Consider the following 27,855-nt stretch of genomic DNA (forward strand, 5'->3'; position numbering starts at 1 on the left):
ATGACGTCATCAAGCCGGGACCTGGCACTGACATCAGAGCAAGCGGCGATGCTGGCCAGAGCGGAGGGGAGCGCCGATCGCCATGGGAAAAGCAGAAAGGTGAGTGGATTTTCTTCTTTCCCCCCCTACCATCGCAGCTGTACTGGTGATCACTACGATCCGCCGGTGATTGTAGTGATCACGTGATCAGGAGCACATGACAGCTTAATCTCCACTCTCGGGTACACATGATCGCGTCGGGAGCGAAAACTGCGGGTAGCGTAAATCCTACGCCGCATCAGCCTAGAGCAGCCACAAGTGCGGTGTAGGATTTACTTACGGTGGTCCGGGAAAGGTTAAAAAATCATTTGTGCAAATCAGGGAAATAACTATCAATCATGCCCCCTCCCCAGCAAAACTTTCATGGGACCCATCAGTGTTCACAACCCTTCCTTTGCCTCTTGTAGGTGACTCTCACAGCCTCGGGACCCATCTTAAAAGTGTCATAAAACAAGTGTGGTCATCAGGACCTTGCAAAACAGACATTTTCCTTCTTAACCTTTTAACTACCGAGCACCATATATATACAGTATGGCGTCTGGCTGTCAGTTGTGAGCAGTGGTGCTCGGATACCCCCAATCACGAATTTGACTCCGCCCAGTCACGGATTGCATGTGATCATGAACGCGGGTACAAAACAGCTATCTGACTCCAATTCGGATACAAGTCCGATATCCCATGTAATCACGAATCACGAGTTCATGATTCGTGATTAAAACCCGCCGATTGTAGCGGTGTAAAGGAATGCTGGGTAGGGGGGACCCCATGACCCCATTTTTTTTACTTCCCACACCCTGAACATAACAAAAAATAAAAAAAATTAAAAAATAGGAAAAGATTATTTTTCCCCCACTGTTCTTTATAATATAACCTGCAAATTTGGTGTTTCTAGCATTTAAGGGGGCTTTGCTATTAACTGTTAAAGTCAGTGGGTTTTAATCACGAATCACGCACTCGTTGCTCGTGATCACAACTAGAGTAACGGGTGTATCACCAGTGCATTTGTGATCGGCATTTGTGGTCAAGAGCCGATCACGAACTTGTGATCAGCAAAAATGACTCGTGATCATGAGTTACTCGTGATCACGAGGTCATGATTAGAGATGGCTCGAACCTCAGATTTTAGGTCTGCAAACTGCGGATGTCAATTTCCGTAAAAGTCCGCGAACCAGCAAACTCTGCGAACCGCAATAGACTTCAATGGGCAGGCGAACTTGAAAAGCTAGAAACACTATTTCTGCCCACAAAAGTGATGGAAAAGATGTTTCAAGGGGTCTAACACCTGGAGGGGGGCATGGCGGAGTGGGATGCACGCCAAAAGTTCCTGGGAAAATTACGGATTTGACGCAGAGCAGGGTTATAATCCCTAAAGGGCAGAAATCACATTACAATCCTAAATTGGAGGCATAAAGTGCTTGAAAACATCTTGTGTGTGTAGACATGGATCAGCAGGTAGTGTAAGTAGTGTACTGCTTCACACTGACAGACAAAACTCACTGTGTAATGCACCGCCGCAAACAGCTGCAAAGGGTTGTCATTAGTTGACACTGCCAGGACACCGCCGCAAACAGCCGCAAAGGGTTGTCATTAGTTGACACTCCCAGGACATAAAATGTCAGTCCTCTGGGCGGCAATGTTTGTGTAGTGATGGCCGTGCTCGTCCGCACGTTGGCGACTGGCGAGAGTGCAGGCCATGAAGATGAAAGTTGAAAAACACTGAGGTTTTTTTATCGATTGAAAATTGAAGAGTTATTTATTGATTTCTACACTGTTTTTTTCTCCTGATATGTTACTTTGATAACTGTGGTAATTCCAGAGCTAATACCTGCTGACAAGAGCGGACCTGTACAGTGCCATAAAGAACTTGTGCTGTGTACAAACACCTATGCCTTGCCAAGTTGTAGTATCTGTTTTGATCAGTTTCAGAGTAAGAAATACAAATTTATTTATAAAAAATAAAACATTTCAAGGTTATAAAATAATTCTAATTGATAGATTTCACAAAAAACAGGAGTCAGGCTGGCAGCAGCAGGCCTGCTTGCCTTTCATGGTGGGGGTGGTGTCACCCAACTCCAATGCAGAGCCATGCAGTGGAGACTTGCAAGCAATGGATAATTTTTTTTTAATGATCATTTTTCTGCTCTGTCTGGGCAGTTCCTTCACCATGAGCCTTCCATTCAGTAGTGTGATAAGCTCATCTTTCTTTAAGTGTAACAATGGGCATCGTTTTTTGCCCATTACCCACAAAATAACCTTGCTACGAACAGTTTTTTTTATATTTGTGTGCTGCTTTTATTGTGTACATACCATTGGTGTTTGTGTTTTGCGATCAGGTGCCTTCGCAAAGCAGTTGTCCCTAGTTGGGTGTTGGGCTTCCCATGACTCAGTTTCTTTTGGCAGAGGTTGCGGATGGCATTGCCGGTATCAGAGGCACACAAACAAAACAAAAAAATGCCACACTGGTGAGCTTTGGTATGTCGGCATTCGGGTGGTGGCAACAGCAGGCGTTGAAGGGCATGTTGGCTGGATGACCCCAAGTGTATCACTGAATGCATCATGGGTGAATAACTCCTCTGACACATCAAGTGGAGCAGCTGTGCTGCTAGTGGTAGTAGTGTTAAGTTTTTGTGTAAAACCAGATGCTGAGCAGGAGGAGGAAAGTGCGTCATGGAGGTACTGAGCGGAAGCTGTAGAAGATGTGGTGCATAGTTTAAGCCAGTCAACCACGTCCTCAGAATTTTGGGGGTTGAGGCGGGTACGTGCCTTCTGAACACTGTACTTTGGTCGAGGGCCGCAAGAAATCACACCAGCACGACCTCGAAAATACTTGCCTGCCTCTGCCTGTTATTTTTTCCATATTGGGCGTATGCAGTACTACTAACAATATTCAATAGTGGTAGACAGTGTGTGTAATCACAAAGAGGCACACAATCAGTGTCAAATACACAGCAGGTGAGTGTGTGTATCACTGGGCTGTGTACTTTAACACACACACACACAGATATCCTATGTAGTACTTTGAATCACAAATACAGTTGCAAGCTAAGCACTGCCTATGATAGACAGTGTGCTGGCTTGCATGCAATAGTTAGAAGAGTATAGCAGAACTACAAGGGCCAGCAACTGACTGTGGCCTGTATGCAGGCGTACATAAAAAAAGGGCGTCGGGAAAAAAGGGCGCGTGGTGTAAACGATAAACAGTATTATCGTTTATAGAAATATTGTGTAGAATTTCGTTTACAAATAGTGTTTTAAGAATTTATAAATCACTAAATAATGTGTATGAGATCGGCAATTCTTAAAACGTTAATCTTCCCTGTTTGTAAACTGAAACTTATATTTTCGTTTATTAAAAACCCTCCCTGTACCTATCCCTAACCCCCAGACCCCCTGTTGGTGCCTAAACCTAAGACCCCCCTGTTGGTGCCTAAACCTAAGACCCCCTGTTGGTGCCTAAACCTAAGACCCCCCTGGTGGTGCCTAAATCTAAGACCCCCCAGTTGGTGCCTAACCCTAAGACCCCCCTGGTGGTGCCTAAACCTAAGACCCCCTATAGATAATAATGTTTTACAGAGATTAATAAATAAAAAATGTAAATAAAAAAATGTAAATATTTTTTTTGGGTGGATAATAATGTTTTATAAATGTTTTAGAAATAGTGATTTAGTATCTTTATAAACGTTATTCGTCACGGGCTCATTTTGTAAAGTTAAATCATCACAAACATAGTTATAAATCCTTAAAAATCTCCGGGCGCCGTTTGTTAAAACGTTAATAATCTCCGGCGCCTTTTTTTCCCTGTTCGGCGCCCATTAAACGATATTTATAATGGGAGTGAATGGGGCGCCCTTTTTGTCCACTTGTCTCATGCGCCCAAATCTCCTGCTTCCTGTATGCAGTGTGTATCCCACACAGATACCAATAACAGATACAGTTGGAAGCTAAACAAAGCTTATGATGATAGACAGTGTGCTGGCTTGTAATAGATAGAAGACGATAGTAGAACTGCAAGGCCCAGCAATGACTGTGGCCTGGCCTGTATGCAGTGTCTGTCTCAGCAATAAAGAACAGCCTAGCTAACTGTCCCTGTCTCCCTGTGGGCTGTATGCAGTGTCATCCACAAAGACAGCTATGCTTTAGTAAGTTAAATCACAAATACAGTGAAAAGATATGCAATGGGATGGTAATACAGTGTGCTGCTTGTGGTGGGATTACAAATCTCAGCTAGCCTGGCTGGCAACTGTCTGTGGGCTCTATATATACAGTGTCATCCACAAAGACAGCTATGCTTCAGTAAGTTAAATCCCAAATACAGTGAAAAGATATGCAATGGTATGGTAATACAGTGTGGGACTACAAATCCCATCTGGCCTGGCTGGCAGCTGTCTGTGATCTCTATGTATGCAGTGCCACTCACAAAGACAGCTATGCTTCAGTAAGTTAAATCACAAATACAGTGAAAAAATATTCAATGGTATGGTAATACAGTGTGTGGGCCTGGCATAGTACAGCAACTAGGCCCAGCTGCGACAGGACTGTATCTCTATGCCTGTCTGTGGTGGTCACACACACAAAAAGAAAACAGAAAATCAGAAGAATATTAGCTCTCAAAAGAGCTTTTTGTGGGGTGCTTTCAGCAAGAAGATTGAGCGAGGTGCAAGCTAACAACAGCCTCACTAACGCTTTCCCTAGCTCCAAATGTCTCTCCCTTCCTCTCACTTTAGCAAGATCAGCAGACTGAAAACATGGCCGACGCTGCAGTGTTTTTATAGGTGGGAGCAGGGGTTCGTGGGTGAGCACAGCCTGACTGGCTGCTATGTGTCTGCTGACTGTAATGTAGAGCGTTAAAGTTTAGCCCAATGACGAGGTATAGGAGGCGGGTCGAATGCGCTATGTATTTTCTACCCGCCGTGGACGTGGTTACTTGATATCCGCGCGGACTACCTGCCGGGTGAACTATTCGGGCCATCTCTGAAGCCATTAGGTCCAGGTGCTTTATTTAGTTTTACTACTGGTGAAAGGTTTATTTAGGATTTGCAATTTATCGGGTGGGATCTGTGGGAGCTTGATGGAATCTAAGAAAGCTATTATATTTTGTTCTGAGGGTTGAGGGGCATTGGGATCGTTTTTGAGGTTATATAGCTGGCTGTAAAAATCACTAAATGCATCTGCAATTTTACTGGGGTGAGTTATACGTTCCTCTGTGGTTTGGTGAATGACAACTGCGATTTTACTTTTGGCTTGCTTGGACCTAACAAAGTTATCCATTAATTTCCCAGCTTTGTTTCCTGGCTAATGCATAGCATGGCCGTTAACACTCCTTATCAAAGTTAACACGCCTTATCAAAGTTAACACGCCTTATTAGAGTAGCATAGTGAGCGCTACAGGCTCAGGGCAGGACGAGTGCAGCTCTTTTCACTGACAGTTAGAAGGCATAAGTTCGTAGCGCTCACTATGGCACTCTGATAAGGCGTGTTATCTCTAATATGTAGTGTTAACAGCTGTGCTATGCGTTAACATGGTTTAGTGAATCAACCCCAATGTGTCTGTTTAATTTTTTTGCCGATTAAAATTATACTCAGAATTTAAGTATCCTTTTAGCTGTTGTCTAAGGAAGAAAAATTCCCTTGTGACTTGGGAGGAGTTGTCAGATTTATTCAATTTTTCTTCGAGCTTAATAGAAGATCAGTGTTTTTCTCTTTTTTTCTGTTTTTCTGTTCAGCGCTAAGTTTGATTAGTAGCCCTCTAATATACACTTTATGTGCAGCCCGAATTATTGTTGATTTGACCTGTGGTGAATTTTTTAATCTGAAATAACTCCACTATCTCTTTTTTGATTAGCTCCTGATGTTTAGGATTCAGTAGCACCAATGAATTTACCCTCTACTGTTTAGGTGGTAGTGTGTCTAATACCTGTTTGAAAAAAATCTATTAACCCCTCGCACTCACGCATGCAAATGTTCAAACAAATGCATTCACAGATTCACTCATCCAGGCACAACTGTTATCCCTACAGCTAAGTTAAAAGCCGGGGTCTTAGTTCACAGAAGAATGCATTCTTATGCTTAGTCACCTATACTGCGCAGAAGTACCCAGGTAAACATAGGTGTCCTAACTCTGGCCCTGTAACATGCATAGTGCAGACATGCAAACACATTCATTGCATCAAACCTATCAATGGATTAGGAGCACACATCCTGATGTCCTCTCCTGGGACAGATAGTGCATCTTACCAATCGCACAAGGGAGCTAACGTAATGTATCCATGTGCACCATGCACATACACCAGCATAAGCTGTGTGCATGCTGACAAACACATATAGGGGAAGGAGGGAGTGCACTGAATTAGACCCTAGCCAGGTAAACATAGGTGTCCTAACTCTGGCCCTGTAACATGCATAGTGCAGGGGTTAATAGATTTTTTGCTGTTTTCTAGCCACACCCCCTTCAGCACCTCCCTTTCCTTAAAGGGAACGGTCAAGCAAAATAAAAAAATGAGTTTCACTTACCTGGGGCTTCTACCAGCCCTATGCAGCCATCCTGTGCCCTCGTAGTAACTCACTGCTGCTCCAGTCCCCCGCTGGCAGCTTGCCGACCTCGGAGGTCGGCGGGACGCATTGCGTACATTTTTACGCATTCCCGTTAGTGCAGGAACATTAACACATACATTTTTACGCGTTACTGGTTCAATGCGTACATTTTTACGCATTGAACCAGTAATGCGTAAAAATGTATGTGTTAATGTTCCTGCACTAGCGGGAATGCGTAAAAATGTACGCAATGCGTCCTGCCGAACTCCGAGGTCGGCAAGCTGCCAGCGGGGGACTGGAGCAGCAGTGAGTGACTACAAGGGCACAGGATGGCTGCATGGGGCTGGTAGAAGCTCCAGGTAAGTGAAACTCATTTTTTTATTTTGCTTGGACATTCCCTTTAATAACTTATATAATGTCCTAACTAGAGGCGATGTGAACAGTTGTGCCTGGATGAGTGAATCTGTGAATGCATTTGTTTGAACATTTGCATGTGTGATTTTTGCTGTTTTCTAGCCACACCCCCTTCAGCACCTCCCTTTCCTTAATAACTTATATAATGTCCTAACTAGAGGCGATGTGCCTGGATATATGTATTTTTTTCTTGTTACTGACCCCTGTGGCTAGGGTCTAATTCAGTGCACTCCCTCCTTCCCCTGTATGTGTTTGTAAGCATGCACACAGCTTATGCTGGTGTATGTGCATGGTACACATGGATACATTACGTTAGCTCCCTTGTGCGATTGGTAAAATGCACTATCTGTCTCAGGAGAGGACGTCAGGATGTGTGCTCCTAATCCCTAGATAGGTTTGAGGCAATGAATGTTTGCATGTCTGCACTATGCATGTTACAGGGCCAGAGTTAGGACACCTATGTTTACCTGGGTACTTCTGCGCAGTATAGGTGACTAAGCATAAGAATGCATTCTTCTGTTAACTAAGAGCCCGGCTTTTAACTTAGCTGTAGGGATGACAGTTGTGCCTGAATGAGTGAATCTGTGAATGCATTTGTTTGAACATTTGCATGCGTGAGTGCGAGGGGTTAATAGATTTTTTGCTGTTTTCTAGCCACACCCCCTTCAGCACCTCCCTTTCCTTAATAACTTATATAATGTCCTAACTAGAGGCGATGTGCCTGGATATATGTATTTTTTTCTTAATACCTGTTTGATACACATTTAAATTGGTGCATGATCAGACCAAGAGGCTACACCTATCTCAGAGGATTATATTAGACTTAGAACATCTCTATCACTCAGGAACAGGTCTATGCGTGAGTATGAGCCATGAACGCAGAGAAGTAGGTATAGTCCGTCTCCGAGCTATGAAATGCTCGCCAAGTGTCATACAAATTATTCCAGTGCAGGAGAGACTGGAGCAATGTGGATTTTTTGGGGTTAGAGGAAGAGTAGTCCAACTTGGTTACACCCGCATTAAAGTCTCCTCCGAGCAACAGGAGGCCTTGTTTCAACTTGTGGACTTTATTAAGCAGAGATTGCAGGAAACTTTTTTGGGCAGAATTGGGAGCGTACACATTGACTAGCGTGTATAGCTGATTGTTAATATGACCGATGAAAAATAATAAACCTTCCTTGTGTGCTGTAGTAGTTGAGATAGGAGATATTGTAGTTTGCAAGTTTGGGTGTTTACAGAGCTTGGTATCTGATTGTATCAGGTGTTTTTTTTTTTTTTGTGCAAAGATTATATCACAGACAGAATTAACATTGATCAATGATATTTTTAGGATAATCTTAATTTTGTGGAGGAGATGCTGTTGAGGATGTTTGCAAAAACGAAGGGGAATAGAGCTGCGGTGGGAACTAATGGATTTGTTACGGACAATGCATAGTAGAGAGCTGGTTGTTCTTGATGTGAAACATGTAGAAGCCAGTTTAACATAGAATTGCCAGAAAAAGACAACAAGGTGAACTTTAAACTAGAAAAACTGTGGAAGCTAGGATTGTATCCAGCATTCGAGAGTAGGATAAAAGTCCAGTATCCTACTATCATTGGGGCAGAAGAGTAAGGCATTGTAACACAGGAGTGTACATCTTGTAAAAGCAGGGACATTTTTTCGTAAGTTTGGTGATACCACAAGATAGAAGCCGTTGCCTTTATCGTTTAACAGTGCACCATTCCGTATTTACTTTAGCAGAGATTGCTGGATTAGGTGTCTTGGGAGCTTCATTTGGCGCTGGGATGATATAGGAAAAGCAAAGTTTCACCCCATCCTGAAAAGATGAAATCATTAAGCGATGATTGTCAATTGTAAATATATATCTTGGTAGGAAATACCCCATTTGTACAGAATATGTTTATCTCTTAAAGCTCTTGTTATAGGTTGAAATTCTCATCTGCATTGAAGTGTGTGTTGAGAGAGATCGTTGTACATCAGGATTTGTTTGAATGGATCAGGTAGTGAGCCATGTTGCCGATTAACCACTTGAGGACCAGTGGGCTTTACCCCCCTTAAGGACCAGACCCTTTTTTTTCCATTCAGACCACTGCAGCTTTCACGGTTTATTGCTCGCTCATACAACCTACCACCAAAATGAATTTTGGCTCCTTTTCTTGTCACTAATACAGCTTTCTTTTGGTGCTATTTGATTGCTGCTGCGATTTTGACTTTTTATTATATTCATCAAAAAGACATGAATTTTGTCAAAAAAATGATTTTTTTTAACTTTCTGTGCTGACATTTTTCAAATGAAGTAAAATTTCTGTATACATGCAGCGCGGAAAATGTGGACAAACATGTTTTTGATAAAAAAAACCATTCAGCCTATATTTATTGGTTTGGGTAAAAGTTATAGCGTTTACAAACTATGGAGCAAAAAGTGAATTTTCCCATTTTAAAGCATCTCTGCCTTTTCTGACCACCTGTCATGTTTCATGAGGGGCTAGAATTCCAGGATAGTATAAATACCCCCCAAATGACCCCATTTTGGAAAGAAGACATCCCAAAGTATTCACTGAGAGGCATAGTGAGTTCATAGAAGATATTATTTTTTGTCACAAGTTAGCGGAAAATGACAGTTTGTGACAAGAAAATTTTTTTTTTTCCATTTCTGCTAACTTGTGACAAAAAAAAAATTAAATCTGCCTGGACTCACCATGCCCCTCTCTGAATACCTTGAAGTGTCTACTTTCCAAAATGGGGTCATTTGTGGGGTGTGTTTACTGTCCTGGCATTTTTGGGGGTGCTAATTTGTAAGCACCCCTGTAAAGCCTAAAAGTGCTCATTGGACTTTGGGCCCCTTAGCGCAGTTAGGCTGCAAAAAAGTGCCACACATGTGGTATTGCCGTACTCAGGAGAAGTAGTATAATGTGTTTTGGGGTGTATTTTTACACATACCCATGCTGGGTGGGAGAAATATCTCTGTAAATGACAATTGTTTGATTTTTTTTTACACACAATTGTCCATTTACAGAGATATTTCTCCCACTCGGCATGGGTATGTGTAAAAATACACCGCAAAACACATTATACTACTTCTCCTGAGTACAGCGATACCACATGTGTGGCACTTTTGTGCACCCTAACTGCGCTAAGGGGCCCAAAGTCCAATGAGTACCTTTAGGATTTCACAGGATTTCACAGGTCATTTTTGTTTCCTAACTTTTGAATGGGGAAGCGGGCAGAGGGGGGAGCGGTAGCGGAGGGGGTGGGGGGAATTTCCGACCCCCCCCCGCGATCGGGGCATGCTCCCCCCTTATGCCTGCGACCCCATAGGGCCCCCAAAAGCGGGATGTTCAGGGAGTTCGGGGTTCGGCCCGAACATGCTGAACATTGCGGCCATGTTCGGCGAACTTTCCCGAACCCGAACATCCAGGTGTTCGCCCAACACTAGTCATTATTATACCTGAGGGAGGTGAATCCACCCACATCCCTCCTTTTAGACTGATTTTAACTATTTTATCCTACTTTGGCGCCTCTATTACTCTTGTATAGTATAGGAACCCCACTAATGACCCCATTTTAGAAAGAAGACACCCCAAGGTATTCCGTTAGGAGTATGGCGAGTTCATAGAAGATTTTATTTTTTGTCGCAAATTAGCGGAAATTGATTTTAATTGTTTTTTTTCACAAAGTGTCATTTTCCACTAACTTGTGACAAAAAATAAAATCTTCTATGCACTCACCATACTCCTAACGGAATACCTTGGGGTGTCTTCTTTCTAAAATGGGGTCATTAGTGGGGTTCCTATACTGCCCTGGCATTTTAGGGGCCCTAAACCGTGAGGAGTAGTCTTGAAACAAAAATAACCTGTGAAATCCTAAAGGTACTCATTGGACTTTGGGCCCCTTAGCGTACTTAGGGTGTAAAAAAGTGCCACACATGTGGTACCGCCGTACTCAGGAGAAGTAGTATAATGTGTTTTGGGGTGTATTTTTACACATACCCATGCTGGGTGGGAGAAATATCTCTGTAAATGACAATTGTTTGATTTTTTTTTACACACAATTGTCCATTTACAGAGATATTTCTCCCACTCGGCATGGGTATGTGTAAAAATACACCGCAAAACACATTATACTACTTCTCCTGAGTACAGCAATACCACATGTGTGGCACTTTTGTGCACCCTAACTGCGCTAAGGGGCCCAAAGTCCAATGAGTACCTTTAGGATTTCACAGGTCATTTTTGTTTCAAGACTACTCCTCTCGGTTTAGGGCCCCTAAAATGCCAGGGCAGTATAGGAACCCCACTAATGACCCCATTTTAGAAAGAAGACACCCCAAGGTATTCCGTTAGGAGTATGGCGAGTTCATAGAAGATTTTATTTTTTGTCGCAAATTAGCGGAAATTGATTTTAATTGTTTTTTTTCACAAAGTGTCATTTTCTGCTAATTTGTGACAAAAAATAAAATCTTCTATGAACTCACCATACTCCTAACGGAATACCTTTGGGTGTCTTCTTTCTAGAATGGGGTCATTTGTGGGGTTCCTATACTGCCCTGGCATTTTAGGGGCCCTAAACCGTGAGGAGTTGACTTGAAACCAAATGTCGCAAAATGACCTGTGAAATCCTAAAGGTACTCATTGGACTTTGGGCCCCTTAATGCACTTAGGGTGTAAAAAAGTGCCACACATGTGGTACCGCCGTACTCAAGAGAAGTAGTATAATGTGTTTTGGGGTGTATTTTTACACATACCCATGCTGGGTGGGAGAAATATCTCTATAAATGACAATTGTTTGATTTTTTTTACACACAATTGTCCATTTACAGAGAGATTTCTCCCACTCAGCATGGGTATGTGTAAAAATACACCCCAAAACACATTATACTACTTCTCCTGAGTACGGCGGTACCACATGTGTGGCACTTTTTTACACCCTAAGTACGCTAAGGGGCACAAAGTCCAATGAGTACCTTTAGGATTTCACAGGTCATTTTTGTTTCAAGACTACTCCTCACGGTTTAGGGCCCCTAAAATGCCAGGGCAGTATAGGAACCTCACTAATGACCCCATTTTAGAAAGAAGACACCCTTGACATACCTTGGGGTGTCTTCTTTCTAAAATGGGGTCATTAGTGGGGTTCCTATACTGCCCTGGCATTTTAGGGGCCCTAAACCGTGAGGAGTAGTCTTGAAACAAAAATAACCTGTGAAATCCTAAAGGTACTCATTGGACTTTGGGCCCCTTAGCGTACTTAGGGTGTAAAAAAGTGCCCACATGTGGTACCGCCGTACTCAGGAGAAGTAGTATAATGTGTTTTGGGGTGTATTTTTACACATACCCATGCTGGGTGGGAGAAATATCTCTGTAAATGACAATTGTTTGATTTTTTTACACACAATTGTCCATTTACAGAGAGATTTCTCCCACCCAGCATGTGTATGTGTAAAAATACACCCCAAAACACATTATACTACTTTTCCTGAGCACAGCGGTACCACATGTGTGACACTTTTTTGCAGCCTAGGTCCGCTAAGGGGCCCAACGTCCTATTCACAGGTCATTTTGAGGCATTTGTTTTCTAGACTACTCCTCACGGTTTAGGGCCCCTAAAATGCCAGGGCAGTATAGGAATCCCACAGTATAGGAATCCCACAAGTGACCCCATTTTAGAAAGAAGACACCCCAAGGTGTTCCGTTAGGTGTATGGCGAGTTCATAGAAGATTTAATTTTTTGTCACAAGTTAGTTAAAAATGACACTTTGTGAAAAAAAAAAATCAATTTCCGCTAACTTTTGACAAAAACTAAAATCTTCTATGAACTTGTCATACACCTAACAGAATACCTTGGGGTGTCTTTTTTCCTAAAATGGGGTCACTTGTGGGGTTCCTAGGGTTCCTATACCGCCCTGGCATTTTACGGGCCCAAAACCGTGAGTAGTCTGGAAACCAAATGTCTCAAAATGACTGTTCAGGGGTATAAGCATCTGCAAATTTTGATGACAGGTGGTCTATGAGGGGGCGAATTTTGTGGAACCGGTCATAAGCAGGGTGGCCTTTTAGATGACAGGTTGTATTGGGCCTGATCTGATGGATAGGAGTGCTAGGGGGGTGACAGGAGGTGATTGATGGCTGTCTCAGGGGGTGGTTAGAGGGGAAAATAGATGCAATCAATGCACTGGGGAGGTGATCGGAAGGGGGTCTGAGGGGGATCTGAGGGTTTGGCCGAGTGATCAGGAGCCCACACGGGGCAAATTAGGGCCTGATCTGATGGGTAGGTGTGCTAGGGGGTGACAGGAGGTGATTGATGGGTGTCTCAAGGTGTGATTAGAGGGGGGAATAGATGCAAGTAATGCACTGGCGAGGTGATCAGGGCTGGGGTCTGAGGGCGTTCTGAGGGTGTGGGCGGGCGATTGAGTGCCCTAGGGGCAGATAGGGGTCTAATCTGATAGGTAGCAGTGACAGGGGGTGATTGATGGGTAATTAGTGGGTGTTTAGGGTAGAGAACAGATGTAAACACTGCACTTGGGAGGTGATCTGACGTCGGATCTGCGGGCGATCTATTGGTGTGGGTGGGTGATCAGATTGCCCGCAAGGGGCAGGTTAGGGGCTGATTGATGGGTGGCAGTGACAGGGGGTGATTGATGGGTGGCAGTGACAGGGGGTGATTGATGGGTGATTGACAGGTGATTGACAGGTAATCAGTGGGTTATTACAGGGAAGAACAGATGTAAATATTGCACTGGCGAATCGATAAGGGGGGGGGGGGGGGTCTGAGGGCAATCTGAGCGTGTAGGCGGGTGATTGGGTTCCCCGCAAGGGGCAGATTAGGGTCTGATCTGATGGGTAACAGTGACAGGTGGTGATAGGGGGTGATTGATGGGTAATTAGTGGGTGTTTAGGGTAGAGAACAGATGTAAACACTGCACTTGGGAGGTGATCTGACGTCGGATCTGCGGGCGATCTATTGGTGTGGGTGAGTGATCAGATTGCCCGCAAGGGGCAGGTTAGGGGCTGATTGATGGGTGGCAGTGACAGGGGGTGATTGATGGGTGATTGACAGGTGATTGACAGGTGATCAGTGGGTTATAACAGGGAAGAACAGATGTAAATATTGCACTGGCGAATTGATAAGGGGGGGTCTGAGGGCAATCTGAGCGTGTAGGCGGGTGATTGGGTGCCCGCAAGGGGCAGATTAGGGTCTAATCTGATGGGTAACAGTGACAGGTGGTGATAGGGGGTGATTGATGGGTAATTAGTGGGTGTTTAGGGTAGAGAACAGATGTAAACACTGCACTTGGGAGGTGATCTGACGTCGGATCTGCGGGCGATCTATTGGTGTGGGTGGGTGATCAGATTGCCCGCAAGGGGCAGGTTAGGGGCTGATTGATGGGTGGCAGTGACAGGGGGTGATTGATGGGTGATTGATGGGTGATTGACAGGTGATTGACAGGTGATCATGGGGATAGATGCATACAATACACAGGGGGGGGGGGGTCTGGGGAGAATCTGAGGGGTGGGGGTGATCAGGAGGGAGCAGGGGGCAGTTTAGGGAATAAAAAAAAAATAGCGTTGACAGATAGTGACAGGGAGTGATTGATGGGTGATTAGGGGGGTGATTGGGTGCAAACAGGGGTCTGGGGGGGTCTGAGGGGTGCTGTGGGTGATCAGGGGGCAGGGGGGGGGGAAATCAGTGTGCTTGGGTGCAGACTAGGGTGGCTGCAGCCTGCCCTGGTGGTCCCTCGGACACTGGGACCACCAGGGCAGGAGGCAGCCTGGATAATACACTTTGTATACATTAAAAAGTGTATTATACACTTTGTATGCGGCGATCCAGGTGCTAGTAACCCGCCGGCGCTTCCGAACAGCCGGCGGGTTACAGCGCGCAAGGGGCAGGTTAGGGGCTGATTGATGGGTGGCAGTGACAGGGGGTGATTGATGGGTGATTGACAGGTGATTGACAGGTGATCAGTGGGTTATAACAGGGAAGAACAGATGTAAATATTGCACTGACGAATTGATAAGGGGGGGTCTGAGGGCAATCTGAGCGTGTAGGCGGGTGATTGGGTGCCCGCAAGGGGCAGATTAGGGTCTAATCTGATGGGTAACAGTGACAGGTGGTGATAGGGGGTGATTGATGGGTGATTGATGGGTAATTAGTGGGTGTTTAGGGTAGAGAACAGATGTAAACACTGCACTTGGGAGCAGAGGCGTATCTAGAGGGGTGCAGGCATGGCTCATGCCACGGGCGCCATAGCACCAAGGGCGCCATGCTTGCCCCTGTGCTGCACCACCATTCCCCCCATCACTCAGACCTCAGATTAGATAAATTCTGTTATCTGGGGAACATGGCTACTTAAGAGGACAGAGAGGGAATAAGAAGAGATAGTTCCAAAGCAGTAAGTTCAGCAATACCCCCAGCCAGAAAACACAGACAACCATAACAGATGCCTGCAAGAAAGGATGCTATTTTCAGAGGGAAGGGGGGCTCTGATGGGGGGGGGGGCACATTTTCAGTGTTTGCCATAGGCTCTATATTACCCAGATACGCCCCTGCTTGGGAGGTGATCTGACGTCGAATCTGCGGGCGATCTATTGGTGTGGGTGGGTGATCAGATTGCCCGCAAGGGGCAGGTTAGGGGCTGATTGATGGGTGGCAGTGACAGGGGGTAATTGATGGGTGATTGATGGGTGATTGACAGGTGATTGACAGGTGATCATGGGGATAGATGCATACAATACACAGGGGGGGGGGGGTCTGGGGAGAATCTGAGGGGTGGGGGGTGATCAGGAGGGAGCAGGGGGCAGTTTAGGGAATAAAAAAAAAATAGCGTTGACAGATAGTGACAGGGAGTGATTGATGGGTGATTAGGGGGGTGATTGGGTGCAAACAGGGGTCTGGGGGTGTCTGAGGGGTGCTGTGGGTGATCAGGGGGCGGGGGGGGAAATCAGTGTGCTTGGGTGCAGACTAGGGTGGCTGCAGACTGCCCTGGTGGTCCCTCGGACACTGGGACCACCAGGGCAGGAGGCAGCCTGGATAATACACTTTGTATACATTACAAAGTGTATTATACACTTTGTATGCGGCGATCCAGGTGCTAGTAACCCGCCGGCGCTTCCGAACAGCCGGCGGGTTACAGCGCGAGGGGGGCGGAGACAGTCCCTGGCGGAGGATTGCGTCACGGATGACGCGATCGCTCCGCCCATGCCCTTACAAGGACTGCCGCCTCTGGGCATGAGCTGGTCCTTGCGGGATCCACTTTCCGGCCGGCCATGTGCAGTGGGCGGTCGTTAAGTGGTTAAACATTAGTAAGTTTTCTTTCACATGGAAGAACACAAATCTTGCAGTAACATCCCTGGGGATGTTGTCCGACAGATGTGATGGCTCTAGCCCTGTTACAGCAGGAAGGGCCGTCTTGACTAAATCCTGCAGATACTTTTTCAGATTATCTTGTAGAATTTGTTCTGGAATACCTCTGAACTTTAAAGAGAAACTGTGACCAAGAATTGAACTTCATCCCAATCAGTAGCTGATACCCCCTTTCCCACAAGAAATCTATTCCTTTTCACAAACAGATCATCTGGAGTCATCTGTATGACTGATATTGTGGTGAAACCCCTCCCACAAGAAACTCTGAGGACCACCATGGTACTCCTGGCAGTTTTCTGTCTGTGAACCTTGTTGCATTGTGGGAAATAGCTGTTTACAGCTGTTTCCAACTGCCAAGCAGCAGCTACATCACCTGCCAGCAGTAAAAATGTCACCATGTGATAAATGTCAGAATGTAAATCAGGGATTTAAAATATTTTACAATGGGCAAACACTGACTAAATAATTTATACATAATTATTGTAAAAATGAAGCACTTTTTTATTACATTATTTTCCCTGGAGTTCCTCTTTAAGTTGTTCCTGCGGCATCTGTCTTCCAGATCATTAGTTTTGTCTTTTAGCCAGCTTATGTCATCTGCTTGAGCATTAGCCCCATCAATCATGTTGTTATGTGCAGAGGTTAGCTTAGCAATCTGGTTTTCAGATAAATTAACTCTTTCTCCTAGGCCCATGAGCTTCTGCTGCAGCTGGGAATTCAGTTGTCCCATTCAGAAAGCAGTGAGCCTTTAAAAGATACCAGCAGCTCTTTGATATAGGCTTGGGATGCCTGTGTGTCTGACGCTGGGAATGTTTCAAAAGTTGGGCTTTTACTGGGCTTCATAAGGTGGCCACTAACTGTCCAAATTCTAGCGAAAAATCGTTTGAGCGATCAGAAATTCTGATTGGATTGGTTGTAAATAATCTCAGTTGATGGGCACAATTGATTACAAACGATTATAAAATAGTCGTCTGAATGGATTTTCATCAAATCAACATGTGGATTTTCTTGTTGGTTGTGATAGATAGGAAGCAAAGATTGGTTCACTGATGGTGTAATTAATGTATTTTCTTCCGATCAGAATTTTCTGATAGCTCAAACGATTTTTCACTAGAAATTGGTTCCTTAGTGGCCACCTTAAGAGAGGAGGAGCCGTCTGATGAAGAGGGTGAGGCAGCTGTGTGCTCAGTGGGTGATCCTCGATCCTCGCTCCTCTGCAGAGGCTGATCTATGTTCCTTCTTTGCACTTTTCTTCAGTGCAACAGGTCTGGCGCCATTTTGGGAGGAATAGAGCTGCCATGCTGCTTTCTCAGTAAAAAAAAACTCTGTACGTTTCTGGAGCTGCAGCGCTCCCTTCTTCCTTTTTTTTATGCCTCTGGGTCTATTACCATCTCCAGCTGTGCGGCCATGGTAACTGGAGAATTGGCAGTGCTTTGAGCTGCTTAGTAAGGCTATGGAGCAGAGAACACTAATCAGGTTCAGGCATCTGTCCTGTTCACGCGGTAGGCACGCCTCCTTTAGGATGTCAATTTGCATATCCTCCAAAATATTATGAAGGGTGATCAGATGAATTGCAAAGTCCTTTTTTGCCATGAGAGTGATCTCCATCCCAGGAAAAAAAAAATTACCACTGCAATTCAGCGCTGCCACAAATGGACCTGGTGAGATCATTTCAGTAATGTTCTCCAGGGTCAGCCCTACCATGAAGCCAACTGAATCATGTGATTCTGGGCGGTACACTGCAGGGGGTGGCATCAGCTCTAGACTGAGCCAATCTTTTTCAGTCTATAAGCACCCAGCCACCTACCTAAACTGACTAGATTAAAAAAAAATAAGCAATTTTATTTATTGCGTTACTCTCACTACAGTTCCTCTTTAAGTGCAAAAATCAGTATAAAATATGTCATCGTTGCACAAGCCATATTGTATGTGAATGTTGTAAAAAACATTTTATTTTTGTAAATAAAAAAATTATTTTTTACATTTATTTTATTATTACAAAAACATTTATTTTGTAAATGTTTTATTTTTGTAAAACATTTTATTTTCATTGTGCTCCTTTTATACATGGCAAATTTATCGACCTTTCGGACATCAGGACATATTTTTAAATTTCTTTCTTAGTATTCCAATCCATGCAACCACTTCACAATTCCATTGCTATGATAGCAGTAAAGTTAATATTATCGATACCAACACCTGATACCCGGCAATAATAACAACTACAGTAAAACTGCTTTCCTGCTAGACACTCTAAGGGCCTGATTCACAAAGCGGTGATAACTCAGTTATCACGCCTAAAAGACTTTAGGCGTGATAAGCTTTGCACCGCTGAGTTAGCACCGCTTTGTGTTCTTTATCGCGCGCAAAGTTCCGCACGCAGCGCCCATAGGTTTTAGTGGGCGCATCGCGCGCACTGCACCATGCGCCGCGCGATTGCGCGCGCAAAACTTTGCACGCGGGATTTTGCGCGAGTTTCATTTTATCACGCCTAAACTGAGTTTAGGCGATATAAAGGGCTTTTCACAGGCGTGCAAACACTTTGCACCGCTTTGTGAATCAGGCCCTCAGGGCCTGACTCATAAAGCGGTGCTAACAGTTAGCACGCCTGTGAAAAGCCCTTTATATCGCCTAAACTCAGTTTAGGCGTGATAAAATGAAACTCGCGCAAAATTCCCGCGCGCAATCGCGCGGCGCACGGTGCAGTGCACGCGATGCGCCCATTAAACCCTATGGCCGCTGCGCGTGGAGCTGCGCAATTGCACGCGCAAAACTTTGCACGCGGGACTTTGTGCGCGATAAAGAGCACAAAACGGTGCTAACTCAGCAGTGCAAAGGTTATAACGCCTAAAGTCTTTTAAGCGTGATAACTGAGTTATCACTGCTTTGTGAAGCAGGCCCTATATGTCCCTGAGATTTTCATATACCATCAAAGTTAATGATTAAAAACTCTGTAATAAACTGCACCTTACTTGTCATGTAACAGGGAAATACTTCACCTTCAGTCCTCTGATTCCAAGTGTGACAATGGCGTCTTCTTATGTGACTGCTGAGCTACACTGCTCCATCTGTATGGAGATCTATAGAGATCTTATGACCTTGCCGTGTGGTCACAACTTCTGCCTGGGCTGCATCACACAAGCCTGGGACTAGTGTTGGGCGAACAGTGTTCGCCACTGTTCGGGTTCTGCAGAACATCACCCTGTTCGGGTGATGTTCGAGTTCGGCCGAACACCTGACGGTGCTCGGCCAAACCGTTCGGCCATATGGCCGAACTAAGAGCGCATGGCCGAACGTTCCCCGAACGTTCGGCTAGCGCTGTGATTGGCCGAACGGGTCACGTGGTTCGGACCCGAACGCGCTCTGATTGGCCGAACTGTCACGTGGTTCGGGTAAATAAATACCCGAACCACGTCATATCTCCGCCATTTGTCTGTGGGTTTAGCTTTGGGTAGGCAGGCAGGGTAGTTCGCGCTCCAGCCACGCTAGCCAGGGTCCCCCCCAGTCATTGTGTGTCGCTGCTGGGAATAGTAGTACACCGCTCGCTCAGCATTCTGTTTACTGCCACTCTGTGTACCTCGCTCAGCCACACTATATAGCATTCTGTTTACTGCCACTCTGTGTCTGCTGGGAATAGTAGTACACCGCTTGCACAGCCACACTATATAGCATTCTGTTTACTGCCACTCTGTGTACCTCGCTCAGCCACACTATATAGCATTCTGTTTACTGCCACTCTGTGTCTGCTGGGAATAGTGGTACACCGCTCGCTCAGCCACACTATATAGCATTCTGTTCACTGTTCTGTGTCTGCTTGGAATAGTGGTACACCGCTCGTTCAGCCACACTATATAGCATTCTGTGTACTGTACTGTGTCTGCTGGGAACAGTAGTACACCGCTCGTTCAGCCACACTATATAGCATTCTGTGTACTGTTCTGTGTCTGCTGGGAACAGTAGTACACCGCTCGCTCAGCCACACTATATAGCATTCTGTTCACTGTTCTGTGTCTGCTGGGAATAGTGGTACACCGCTCGCTCAGCCACACTATATAGCATTCTGTTCACTGTTCTGTGTCTGCTGGGAATAGTGGTACACCGCTCGCTCAGCCACACTATATAGCATTCTGTTCACTGTTCTGTGTCTGCTGGGAATAGTGGTACACCGCTCGCTCAGCCACACTATATAGCATTCTGTTCACTGTTCTGTGTCTGCTGGGAATAGTGGTACACCGCTCGCTCAGCCACACTATATAGCATTCTGTTTACTGTTCTGTGTCTGCTGGGAATAGTGGTACACCGCTCGCTCAGCCACACTATATAGCATTCTGTTCACTGTTCTGTGTCTGCTGGGAATAGTGGTACACCGCTCGCTCAGCCACACTATATAGCATTCTGTTCACTGTTCTGTGTCTGCTGGGAACAGTAGTACACCGCTCGTTCAGCCACACTATATAGCATTCTGTGTACTGTTCTGTGTCTGCTGGGAACAGTAGTACACCGCTCGTTCAGCCACACTATATAGCATTCTGTGTACTGTTCTGTGTCTGCTGGGAACAGTAGTACACCGCTCGTTCAGCCACACTATATAGCATTCTGTTCACTGTTCTGTGTCTGCTGGGAATAGTGGTACACCGCTCGCTCAGCCACACTATATAGCATTCTGTTCACTGTTCTGTGTCTGCTGGGAATAGTGGTACACCGCTCACCCGTCACTGTATAGCATTGTGCTCTGTGTCGCTGCTGGGAATAGTGGTACTGTATAGCATTTCTGTACTGCCACTGTACTGCTGCCAGTCAGCGTGTACTGTAAGGATAAGTGAAATGAGGAAGAAATCCGGTGAAAGAGGGAGGGGCAAGGGAAGAGGTGTTTCCCCTGACGGTTCACGTACAGGCCACAGGGGAGCACCCAAGAAAACCCACTCAATACCACCCATGTTGTCCAGGACAACAACCCTCACAAATCCAAAAGAACAGGACCAGATAATTACTTGGATGACCTCTCAAGCGTCCAGCAGTGGGTTAAGCAGCACCAGCACATCACGCACGAGGTCCGAGTCCTCAGCCAGTTACAAGGAGCCAGTGGGCACAAAGCTGACACAACCGGCAGCGACACCACGCACACAACTGCCAGATAACCAGTCCGATGAATTACCTCAGGACACAATGGGGTATTCGCAGGAGCTATTCCCAGCCCAACAAACTTCCACCTTTCAAAGGTCAATGGAGGAACAGCCAGAAATGTTGTGCCTGGATTCACAACCGTTAACTGTGGGAAATGTACCGCGCACTGAAATACGAGGCGAGTCCGAAGAGGACTCGGAAACCCAAATCCCAGAGCAATTTGGGCAGGAGGGGTTGCAATTGCAGGAGGTCGGCCGACAAGATCTGGAAGACGACGTTGGAGTGTGCTGCGCAGAGGTTGTTGTGGGGAGCTCTACTCCACGGCGGTGGCCCACAATGACATATGACGAGTTTGAGGAGATGGAAGAGGAGGGTATGGACAATGTGGACAGAGACCCAGATTTTGTTTGTGAACGAGAACATCGCCGTCGTAGCAGCAGCACAGATGAGTCTGTTGAAGAACACACTGCTGCACGAGTTCGCCTTGTGCCACAAGGTAGGCGGCGCGCAATTTCAGGCACCACAAGCGTGGAAGTTCAAGTGAGAGGCAAAAGAGGAGCAAACAGAAATCGCCAGCAAGGAGGCAGGTGCTCCAAAGTCTGGGCTTTCTTTGAAGACTGCACTGAGGATGTTACCATGGCGATTTGCAAGGTGTGCAAGACCCGCCTGAGCAGGGGGAAAAATATTAACAACCTCTCCACCACCAGCATGAGCCGTCACATGCTATCCAAACATCCCACTCTTTGGGCAAACGCGTCAGGACAGGGTACCAGAAACAACACTGCCTCCCTTGGGTTCACCAGACCCGCCTCAGCAGCAGCAGTAGCCCAGCCATTGCGTGGTTCACAACATTCACAAACATCAGACGACGCTGACACTGTCACTTTCCGGAGTAGTGCTCTTGAGGTCTCCCAGTGTTCATCAAACACAACAACCAACAGCCCTTCCGTGTGCAGCGCTACGGTTCAGTTGTCTGTGTCGGAGATGTTTGAGCGCAAGAGGAAATTGCCAGCAAATGACCCCCGGGCCGTGGCAGTAACAGCCAGCATAGCCAAGCTTCTGGCCTGCGAAATGCTGCCATATCGATTGGTGGAGACAAACAGCTTCAAGGGCATGATGTCAGTGGCCATCCCACGTTACGTGGTTCCCAGCCGCTACCACTTTGCACGCTCTGCAGTGCCTGAGTTGCATGAGCACGTGGTCAGCAAAATAACCCGAAGCTTGAAGAATGCCGTTGCCTGCAAGGTTCACCTCACCACTGACACCTGGACGAGTGCGTTCGGCCAGGGTCGATACATCTCCCTTACCGCGCACTGGGTGAACCTTGTGGAGCCTGGCAGCGATTCCTCACCTGCTACGGCACGGGTGTTGCCCACGCCACAAACAGCTGCACCGCCGTCCCTCCCACTGGATAACAGCAGCACCTACCTCTCTGACTCCTTCTCCTCCAACGCATCTCAAAGCTGTACCTCATCCGGAAACGCTAACCCAGCAGCAGTAGGATCGTGGAAGCAGTGCAGCACAGCTGTTGGCATGCGTCAGCAAGCGTTGCTGAAGCTAATCTGCCTTGGGGATAAGCAGCACACAGGGGAGGAAATTTGGAGGGGAATAAAGGAACAGACGGATTTGTGGCTGGCACCGCTGGACCTGAAACCGGGCATGGTTGTGTGTGATAATGGGAGTAATCTCATTCGCGCTTTAAGGTTGGCTAAGCTGACACACATCCCTTGCCTGGCGCACGTGATGAACCTAGTAGTTCAGCGGTTCCTGAGGACATACCCAGGCGTGCCCGATCTGCTGTTGAAGGTGCGTCGAGTGTCCAAACATTGTAGAAATTCCAGTACTGCTTCGGGGGCACTCGCCAAGATGCAGGAGCGCTTCAATCTCCCCCACCATCGCTTGCTGTGTGATGTCCCTACGCGCTGGAATTCTACGCTGCACATGCTAGCCCGCTTTTGCGAGCAGAAGAGTGCAGTGGTCCAGTACATGACGGCGCAGTACCGAGGCGCATCCGGCCAGCTGCCAAGCTTCTGTGGATCCGATTGGGCCAACATGTTGGACCTCTGCCAAGTCCTCCAAAATTTTGAGCAATCCACGTTGCTTGTGAGCAGTGACAACTCTTCAGTCAGCATTACCATACCACTGCTGTGTTTACTGAAGAGGTCGATGTTAAAAATCAAGGAAACAGCTGTCATGATGCAACTGGGGGAATCTGAAGGAGAAAACGATCAGCGTGATGGTACCAACATCAGGCCATCCGCCTCAGGGAACGCTGGCCCCAGCAGCTATGACGAAGAAGAGGAGGAGGAACAGCTGGAGTTGGAGCAGGAATTTCATGCCACCACTGACGAGGGCCAGAGCGGTGCACGTTGGACTTCCACAATTCAACGCGAATGGTCAGCAGAAGCAGACCAGGAGGAAGGTGACGACTATGATGCATCACAACAACTATCACAACGCTCACAAGAGGATGATGAGGATTCTGGTAGGACTCTGGCACACATGGCTCAATTCATGCTAGACTGCATTGAACGTGACCCACGCATTGTGCGCATTCTGGACAACACCAATTACTGGGTTTATACCCTTCTGGATCCACGGTACAAACACAATGTTCCAAAACTGCTTGAAGAAAGAGTCAGACAGGTCAAAATGGAAGAATACCAGCAGGCCCTTGTGGAGACTTTAGAGAGGAGATTGACATCCTCCCCCTCCTCTAGCCAGTTGTACGCAGACAGACTGACTTCCGCAAACCCAGGACGACCAGGAGGGCAGCAAACAACGCAAGCCGCAGCTAGTACCCAAAAGGGAATGGTATCGGCAGTGTCCTTGGAGTGGGAAAATTTTCTGACACCCATGCAGCCGCAGCCCACTGAACAGCAAGCGTGCAGATCCACCTCCAACACCGATCGCCTGGAGAAGATGGTCAAGGACTACATGTCAGATGGCGTAGCTGTGTCGAACCATCCATCTGCACCCTTCAACTATTGGGTATCGAAGCTAGACACCTGGCACGAACTGGCAATGTACGCAATAGAGGTGCTGGCTTGCCCGGCAGCCAGCGTTATGTCGGAACGCTGTTTCAGTGCTGCCGGAGGCATCGTCACAGATCGGCGTATCCGCCTCTCTACAGACAATGCAGACCGTCTGACTCAAATTAAAATGAATCAATCCTGGATTGGAAATGACTACGCAACACTCCAGGACCCCAACCAAGTAACATGACCAATGAACATCTGGGATGGTGTTGCGTTTCCGGGCCCTGTTTATTGAACCTCTCATCTGTATTACATTTATGACTGCATGGCGGCAAAAAGCATTGCTGCTATATCCGCACGCTTTTTGTCCACATGCAAGGCCTGGGTTGTTGTGTCTCACAAAGCGTGGCCTTCTCCTCCTGCGCCTGCTCCTGTTCCATCACGTCTGCTGCTGCTGGGTTAGCGTTGCCGCGTGGTCCCTGTTTATTGAACCACTTATCTTTATTACATTTATGACTGCATGGCGGTACAAAGCATGCTATCCGCACGCTTCTTGCCCTCATGCAAGGCCTGGGTTGTTGTGTCTCACAAAGCGTGGCCTTCTCCTCCTGCGCCTCCTCCTGTTCCATCACGTCTGCTGCTGCTGGGTTAGCGTTGCCGCGTGGTCCCTGTTTATTGAACCACTTATCTTTATTACATTTATGACTGCATGGCCGTACAAAGCCTGCTATCCGCACGCTTCTTGCCCTCATGCAAGGCCTGGGTTGTTGTGTCTCACAAAGCGTGGCCTTCTCCTCCTGCGCCTGCTCCTGTTCCATCACGTCTGCTGCTGCTGGGTTAGCGTTGCCGCGTGGTCCCTGTTTATTGAACCACTTATCTTTATTACATTTATGACTGCATGGCGGTACAAAGCCTGCTATCCGCACGCTTCTTGCCCTCATGCAAGGCCTGGGTTGTTGTGTCTCACAAAGCGTGGCCTTCTCCTCCTGCGCCTGCTCCTGTTCCATCACGTCTGCTGCTGCTGGGTTAGCGTTGCCGCGTGGTCCCTGTTTATTGAACCACTTATCTTTATTACATTTATGACTGCATGGCGGTACAAAGCCTGCTATCCGCACGCTTCTTGCCCTCATGCAAGGCCGGGGTTGTTGTGTCTCACAAAGCGTGGCCTTCTTCTCCTCCTGCGCCACCCTCCTCCTGTTCCATCACGTGTGCTGCTGCTGGGTTAGCGTTACCGGTCCCTTTTCCTGGAACCTCTTATATGTATTACATTTATGACTGCATGCCGACAAAAAACATGTTACCTGTGCAAAGAAAACAGACATTTCCCGCATTTAAAAGACAGTTTTCCCTTTGAAACTTTAAAATCGATTTTCTCAAAAACTATAAGCTCTTTTTGCTAATTTTTTTTTCCTCTTGTACCCACTCCCAAGGTGCACATACCCTGCAAATTTGGGGTATGTAGCATGTAAGGAGGCTTTACAAACCACAAAAGTTCGGGTCCCCATTGACTTCCATTATGTTCGGAGTTCGGGTCGAACACCCGAACATCGCGGCCATGTTCGGCCTGTTCGGCCCGAACCCGAACATCTAGATGTTCGCCCAACACTACCTGGGACCACCACCAGGAGCATCTAAAAGAATATAAATGTCCTAAATGTCAAAAGATATATTTGAAGAAGCCTGGACTGATAAGGAACACAGCTTTCCATAATGTCTCTGGGGCTAAGTCAGTTAGACACAATTTACTACCTCCCACCACTGACCTGGAGATGGAGAACAGGAAATGTTCCGTCCATAAGAAGACCCTGGAGTATTACTGCACTGAGGATGCTGCTTGTGCTTGTGTGTCCTGCTATGTGATTGGGGGACATGTGGGACATAAGATGATGTCACTGGATGAGGCCTCTGAGGAGAAGAAAAAGAAACTGAGGAATGATTTGCAGAAACTGATGGCAGAGACCGAAAAGACTGAAAAAAGAGTGCAGAGTCTGAAGGAACGCAAGAGAAAAGCACAAGAAAAAGCAGATGGTGAAACAGAGAGAGTCACTGTCCTGTTTAGTGACCTCAGGAGACGGCTGGAACAACTGGAGAAGAGAGTCCTGAGTGACATCACCAGGCAGGCACAGCAGGTGTCACAATCATACAATTACATCATTCAGCAGCTGGAAATAAAGAAGCAGGATCTGTCCAGGAAGATGCGTCGCATTGAGGAGCTGTGTAACATGACTGACCCACTGACTGTCTTACAGGAATCAGACACAGGTGACTTGTGTGACACGGAGGACAGAGAGAGACATGATAAACAGCTCCATGATGGAGGGGATCTGGATGTGGCCGGCATCTTACACACATTACACACAGGACTATCTGATATCATGTCTGGAGTAATTGTGCAGAAACATACAGACACACAGGCCTATCCACATTCTAGTACAGAGGACAAAGTTCCCATCACTGCTACACTATCCAGGCCACGCCCCCAGCCCAGGCGGTTCATACAACACAAACTGCACCAGTTTGGGGGGGCAATTAAAAAGTCTTTACAGAAAACGTCAGGGCTGCCAGTGTATGCAGACATATTACTGGATGTAACCACAGCTGGTAATTATCTACATATATCAGCTGACAGGAAAACTGTATCCAGGGCAGACAGCAGCCAGAATCGCCCAGAAACACCAGAGATATTTCAGTGTTTACAGGTGTTGAGCAGCCAAAGATTCTCCTCAGGGCGACATTACTGGGAAGTGGATTTTGGGGGATCAGTAATGTGGAGAGTTGGGATGTGTTACCCCAGTATAGCCAGGAGGGGACCTGAGGCAGTGATTGGATCTAATGATAAGTCCTGGGCTTTATACAGATGGAATAATCAGTATACAGTGAGGCATAACAGTGAAAAGATCCAGTTACCTGACAAGATCCCCAGTGATAGAGTCAGGATATGTCTGGATTATGAGGCCGGGCAGATCTCCTTTTATGCCCTGTGTGACCCGATCAGACACCTCCACACCTTCACTGCCACCTTCACTGAGCCTCTCCATGCTGTTTTTTGGATATGGAGAGGTTCTATAAAGATAGGAAGGAATCAGGGGATTTAAGAGATTGCAAGAGGATATATAAAACAAACTTTTGCACTAGCCACTGAAAATGCAGCTAAGGACGGTTATGACAAGAAAATGTGTATATAAACATTGAGAGGTCTGGATAAATGTGTATTCAAAACACGCAAAGGGGGAAAAGTGAAGAATGAAGCAATATGGAGGAAAATTATTGATCATACTCTTAAATCACTAACTGTTCAGCATATAGATGCAGCCTCTACTGATGGGCTGCACTAAGAAATAGACTTGTTAATGAAGAAGAGCAAGAAATTACAAGAAGGGTTTTATCCGGATCATCAAAAAATGTGTC

The 27,855-nt window shown here is 46.4% G+C and overlaps 1 protein-coding gene across 1 annotated transcript; it reads left to right on the top strand.

Moving 5' to 3' along the window:
* LOC137544656 (tripartite motif-containing protein 14-like) lies at positions 1-27,542 on the top strand. The gene is made up of 2 exons (XM_068265749.1): positions 1-99; positions 26,073-27,542. Exons 1-2 carry the CDS (start codon positions 1-3, stop codon positions 27,540-27,542), a joined length of 1,569 nt encoding a protein of 522 aa, XP_068121850.1.
* Positions 27,543-27,855: the final 313 nt, after the last annotated feature.

Source organism: Hyperolius riggenbachi, chromosome 2 (assembly GCF_040937935.1).
Source record: "Hyperolius riggenbachi isolate aHypRig1 chromosome 2, aHypRig1.pri, whole genome shotgun sequence".
Classification (NCBI taxonomy): domain Eukaryota; kingdom Metazoa; phylum Chordata; class Amphibia; order Anura; family Hyperoliidae; genus Hyperolius; species Hyperolius riggenbachi.

Bases quoted from the DNA above. Each gene is read 5' to 3' on its own strand.
- LOC137544656 (XM_068265749.1), top strand. From the start codon at position 1: ATGACGTCATCAAGCCGGGACCTGGCACTGACATCAGAGCAAGCGGCG. The intron at 100-26,072 runs GTGAGTGGATTT...GACCACCACCAG, and splicing joins GCCATGGGAAAAGCAGAAAG to GAGCATCTAAAAGAATATAA.